Here is a 5,957-nt window from a genome sequence, read left to right as displayed (position 1 = left end):
TGTTGAGCAACAATGGGACGCTTTGAAACAACCGCACCATTGTGGGTCTCAACGTGGTAGCACCTAGAAGCGCGCACTAGCAATGTAGAAAAGACGGTACATAACCGCCAGATGCCTGAAACCGATTGTCGCATCGAATGGCAACGTCGAATAGGAACGTGTAGTGATGGCGTTATCAGAAACTTTGAAAAAAGTGTCTGTAATGTCTAAATTCGCCGGTTCGGCGGCCGCGCGTCCTAAACTCTTACAGTAGTGTCAGTCAGCTCTGGGGTTATCAGGTTTCCACGGGCAAATATCGCCCAATCTGTTGAGGGCATCATTATTCTTGCCGTCTGGTTGCCGTTCATATACGTGTGCTTTCTGGAGCAGCTTCCTCAATCGCGGCAGCGTGCATAAGACGACATCGCGCTAGCCATACCGCTAGTTTGGTTCGAAGAAGTAGCATACCGGTCGCAGCTTAATAGGACGCATGCTAGGAATATTGATAGAGGATTAAGTACTATTTGAATCAATCGTGAATTCTGTAGTAGCAGACGCCGATATGTACACACTCAAACGAAGTAGGACTCTTGAACGCCAGAGAAGCATCGCCATGCTCGTGGAAGGACCGTTGTGGTAACGTAATAACATTGATAGTTAGCCATAAGCCATTCTTGGCTAGGCACGCTCGACCACATGAATGTTTTGTCTTCGTGCCTGTTCCACAGGATAAGATACAAGGAGTGTAAAAAGAGACCAGATCAAGAGATGACGCGGTAGAGAAACGAAATGTAATGTGTACAGCGAAGTAGATGCAAGCATGTCCTCATTAGATCCAACGGTGGTCCCTTCCAAACATGATAGATTGCAAGGCTAGAGATCAATGGACGAGAGGGTATACCGATATGACGAGACCAAAGATGAAACAGAGCAGGGATACGTTTACCACGAGAAAGACTCCTCGCGGAAGTCGACGTTCCACTGAGACTCGCGGTTGCGGACAGAGCGGCGAAGCTCATCCGCCAACCCACCGGTACCGCAAGTGCTGACACAAGCAGCACCAATACCTTCTTGCATCTCCTGGTCGACCAGGGCTTGGACATTGGGGCGACCAGGGAACATTTGAACGCTGGAGGATGGCGAGTGAATCTCCTTGGTGCTGCGAGGACGAGTAACGAACAGCAGGATTTTGAGAATCTCACGACGGCGTGGCATGGACAAGATCTGTGTCATCCATGTACGGATCCATTCAAGATGTTCAGGCGATTGGATGATCCAAACAAGGGTGAGACGACGAGTGGCGACAGTTCCGTTTGCGTAGCCAGCAACAATATCACGGACGTGGGGAACCTGGTGAGTGATACCGATACCAGCAGCCCATAGCATGACAGTACCATAAGAGCTGAGATCCTCACCGCCTGTAGTGTGACGTTAGCATGGGTTTAAATTGAATTAATATCCGCGATATTGCAGAATCTGGGGAAAACAAGCTTCGGTACTTACCGTATGGGCCCTCGACATATGCCGAAGTGGAAAATCTGCCGGAAGCGGATAGGTCTGCCTTCTTGAACAGCTTGTCGGTGAAACCGGTTCGTCGTCGGATGATGAAAGACATGCTGGTCTTGTGATGCTCAAGGATGTCTTGGCGGTTCATGGGAAGACCCTTCTCATCGGCGACGGAGGAAGCAATGGTAAGGTCTTCCTCCTCCTCGCTCCAAGCGACAGAGAACGGATGGTTGGTCCAGAGTCCAACGGAAGGAATGTACAGATATGCGTGCTGGCCAGGGCGGAACCTCCACGGGCGAGCCATGCGGACTGTCACGCGGAGGGCGTCTCCGGGAAGAACTTCAACATCGCAACCGGTACCGCCATTTCCGACGTTGCGCATGACTAGGCGGACAAAACGCCATGTGCGCTCCATGACCCAGAGAGCAAGTACGCCGTAGAGCATGAATTGTTGTGGTCGCTCCTTTAGGTGCACCCATACAGCTCCAAGTGCGATGGCAGCACCAACGATATGACCGTGCAAGAAAACCTCATAGAAGGAGTGACGCACTGGCGATGGAGACTGAATCAGTAGGAATACGAATGCGACGGTTCCAATGAAACCCGTCATGATGAACTCGCTTCCAGTGATGGATGCTTGCACAGCACCCCAGCCCTCTGTGGGTTTGTTAGCACTTCGTTCCTGTGACACCGGACACGACCAAACTTACTTGTGTGAACCTTGTTGGCGATCCAGCATACAGTGTGGGCGATGGCCTCGAGGATAACAATTCGTCCAAACCAGCGGTGGATGAGGTTCATGGTGTCGAAGGAGATACCGGTGAGCTTGATGATAGGGTTGTTGCGACCAGCAAGTAGGAACAATGGAATCATGTTGATGACAGCCATGATACCCGAGCGGCTGAGAAGTTCGCCGGCACCCGAGGAGAAGGTGCTGTAGTCGATCTTCCAGACACAGAAGCCAATGTTGACCGCAAAGTAGCCAACGAGGAAGAAACTCTGCAGACGGCTAGGCAGGGTTCCAACACCAATGGCGGAGGAGAGCTTGAACTCGCGGTGGTGACGGGTGCGGAACAGGGGCGCATCGAGGCAGTGCTTCTTGAAAGCTGCGTAGGTCCGGTTGGGAATAGCAAAGTATCTTTGCGTCTCGTTGTTCAGGCATGTTACGGTGCGGATGTAACGGACGAAGTAGAGGATGACCTGGTACACGAAGAAGACGACAACAATGATCCACCAGATGTATCCGAGGTAGTGCTGAACGTCGACATTCTCCAGGCCAGCAGTTGGGTCTTCCTCACCATGACCTGCACGCTTCGAGAGGCCACTTATGACTTGGGTGAGAGACATTGTCGTGGTGGAGAGGAAGGTGGCGAGGGAGAGTCTGAGGGGAGAGGGTATACCAGGTGGGGATGGGGATATGTAGAGAGTGGACTCTGTCTTGGCCAGCAAACGACAGACGGGGGTAGGTAGGTGGGAAGAAGCACAACGGAACTTGTTCCGAATCGGTGATGAGAGGGCAGCCTAGACGTTCTCTTGGATCGCGGCGATGATGTGGTCGTGCGTCGTGTCGGGCTTCACTATAGTAGATTGGGATGACTGGGTTCAGCGCAGGAGCCCAGGGTTGTCGGCAGGCGCAATGCAGGCTCAGTTGACGTCGCAGGTGGTGTTGACGAAATCCAGATTGGGCGAGTTAATCAAGCAGGGATAAAGCAAACACCCAGCTGATCGTAAGTAGCCGTTATGCAGGAGGAATTGGCTGCGGTGATAGGGCCTCGAGGGAAAATCGCCAACCAGGGGATATATTGCAAAGAGCCGGCGGGGAAGCGAGAACTAGCACGCGGGAGCGACGAAGAGAAAGTGAATACCAAGGCGAACCGAGGCGGAAAGGAGTGACTGTGGGCTGAACGAGTGTGAGAGTGAAGAGAAGAAGAAGGCTACGCAACAGCGGGCATGTGGGTAGAAGGGGAGCAATGCTTGGGTTTGATTATCGCGGCCTCTGATGCAGGATTGGAGGGAGTGCCTGACGCTGGTGGCCGGGGTGGAGCCTGTAATAGCCCCGCTCGGCCGCTGTAGCGCAGCCTGCTATTCGGGGACCGGGCGATGAAACGGGGGAAGGCACGCCACACGCGAGCCACTAGAAGACAGCTCGTTTCATCGCTCCGAACAAATCCACTGACTCTCGTCACGCCTTGCGTCATCGAGGCCTGGATGCTTCAAAACAACACATGCTGCGCCAGACTGAGCTCGTGGTTTGCTGAACGGTACGCGGCATGTAAAACAAGGATACTACACCCACTCTTCCTGCAACGCGGGATTGCCTATCGACGACGGTGCCTTGGCAACCACTCCATTCACCCCAGCCACGCCTGCAACGGCCCTTGGTCATCTCTCCGCAACTACTTCACCACCATCTCCGTAGCGCCTCGTCTTAGCCTAGGATCGTCGTACAGCAGGCCTCCCCGCCTACAGTAGTTCTGTTGATAGCTACCACTTAGTCGGCTTTCGGTAGGCTCTTACCTCACAGCAACCTCCATCTAACCAGAATGTACGACAACCAGCCAGCCTTGTAGACGCAGTTGCTGGCCATCGTTGGAAATGAGCTATGCCGGCGCCTGTGCGAACATTATCTCAAACACATCCATGTCTGCTGGCATCATGCCGTGGCTCCCCACGTATTGCATGACTGGCTGTTTCAATTGTCCCGTCTTGTGGAGACTTCAACCGCGTATTTTCACCGCAGCCCGGTAGCCCAGTCCCTGGTAGCTGTCAATCCACTTTGGGCCCGCTGTCTCAGCAGCCCTACACTCGATGAAGTCTATGGCTAGAACCCGAGGCAACTCGTCACGAGCCCTGAGTTCGAGGACATAGTTGGTTATCCACATCCTTAGGAAAGCTCCGCAGGATCCGTATCTCTTCCAGCATTGTTCGTATGTACTACACTGGCGGCTCCAGGGCATCGCCACAATTTCCGTCTTGTGTGTCACGGCTATTGAGACTGATTACGCATGTCCTCATGCAGTACTTGCGGTGACACCTACCAGATCACTTGTTATCGCAGTGTACTGTTGGCGAATTCTACAAATTACGCATGGTCAACGCCACGCATCTTAGAGCGGGCAATATGATCCACGGCAAATTCAACGGCGACACCACAATGCATTCAACACGCACGGTTGTGGCCTACAGTCGTTCGTCTTGACAGTTTAGCCTGGATCCATCCTGCAGTGCATCCTACTGCCGCACCCAAGATTGAAAAAGCACATTACGTTCGAGTTTAATGGCTTCGAGAGTGACTTGGTCCGAAACGTTCCCCAATTCAGCCGCTGCAAAATACGAGTCGAAGGTAAATGCTTATCTCCTCTTCGCAGGATTTCCCGAGGAAGAGAGCTCCATGTCCGTTCTCGCCGCATTCACTGGCAGGCAGACCCAGGTGTGTCACTGCGACCGCTGAGGAAGTATCTGATTACCGTTGTTTCAAACAGATGACGAATTCCTTCTAGGCCCCACGATGTCGAAACATAGTCAACGATCCCCAGTACTGGAATCCAAAGACAGATGCCTTCTCTCTTCCTTCACTAAAAGGCAAACGCTTCCCATCGTAACGATTTCTCCGCGACTCCTGACATGCGACACGCCTACGCAAGCGCTGTGGTGGACCTAGCTCAATCGTTCGCAGCTATCGATAATCACGCGATTCGGAGCAGGCGCTTCATGTTTGGACTTCCGCACCTCTCATCGTGATCTTTCCGTCTTGGTCAACAAGCACAGTCCGGCAACCTACGTTATTCATTATTTGCTATCACTGCTAAATCAGTGTTGAGCGGTGCTTTGACCGCCTGTGAGATTCGATGCGCAGTTCTCAATTTCCTGGCTTCGTTTTGCTCGCCGCTCATTATTTCGCTTACTGGCCAGTAGGATGAGGTGCCCCGAAATGCACGAAATCCTTCCGACGCGGATCGGTTCCTGGATCGACAAACACGCGAATCTGACAGGAACCGCCGCATCTTTGCATATAAAAGCAAACCTCGTTCCCGGGCGGTTGTGATGACGCCTATTGACAGTTGTGGCTTCAGGAAGCATTTGCCGTGGTGTTCGATGAGAGGAAAGCACATGCCATGCTGCCGGGGTAAGCTTGTTGCGCCGGGCGTCAGCTGTCGCAAAACACGAGTCTTACTGCTTACTCGTCCCCGGCGCGTAACAAAATCTCGCTCCCCATCTCTGTCTCCGGTGACATGACAGGATGACACGAGGATAAAAGTAACATCTCACGATCTTCGATTAGCATAAATTTGTTGAACAGAGTTTGGTTATCTCATGTAAAAATGGACGCCAATCTACGTGGAGTATAACATGTTTTACAAGCGAGTGACGCGTACAAGCGAGTGACGCACCCCACCAACTTTGCGCACCTCACCTATCTCAATCTACAATGGCTCTACGCAACGTTACTCAATTACTCTCAAATGAAGCTG

The 5,957-nt window shown here is 52.5% G+C and overlaps 1 protein-coding gene across 1 annotated transcript; it reads right to left on the bottom strand.

The window, feature by feature from the left end:
• Nucleotides 1-921: 921 nt before the first annotated feature.
• On the bottom strand, nt 922-2,832 carry AA0111_g4189 (hypothetical protein; the record flags this gene model as incomplete). Its single annotated transcript, XM_028650160.1, has 3 exons — nt 922-1,397; nt 1,483-2,142; nt 2,196-2,832. 3 exons carry the CDS (start codon nt 2,830-2,832, stop codon nt 922-924), a joined length of 1,773 nt encoding a protein of 590 aa, XP_028508050.1.
• Between the last annotated feature and the right edge of the window lie 3,125 nt (nt 2,833-5,957).

Source organism: Alternaria arborescens, assembly GCF_004154835.1.
Source record: "Alternaria arborescens strain FERA 675 chromosome Unknown contig_8, whole genome shotgun sequence".
In the NCBI taxonomy this organism is placed as follows: Eukaryota; Fungi; Ascomycota; class Dothideomycetes; order Pleosporales; family Pleosporaceae; genus Alternaria; species Alternaria arborescens.
Note: the sequence above shows the minus strand (reverse complement) of the source record. Positions and strands in the feature narration are given on the sequence as shown.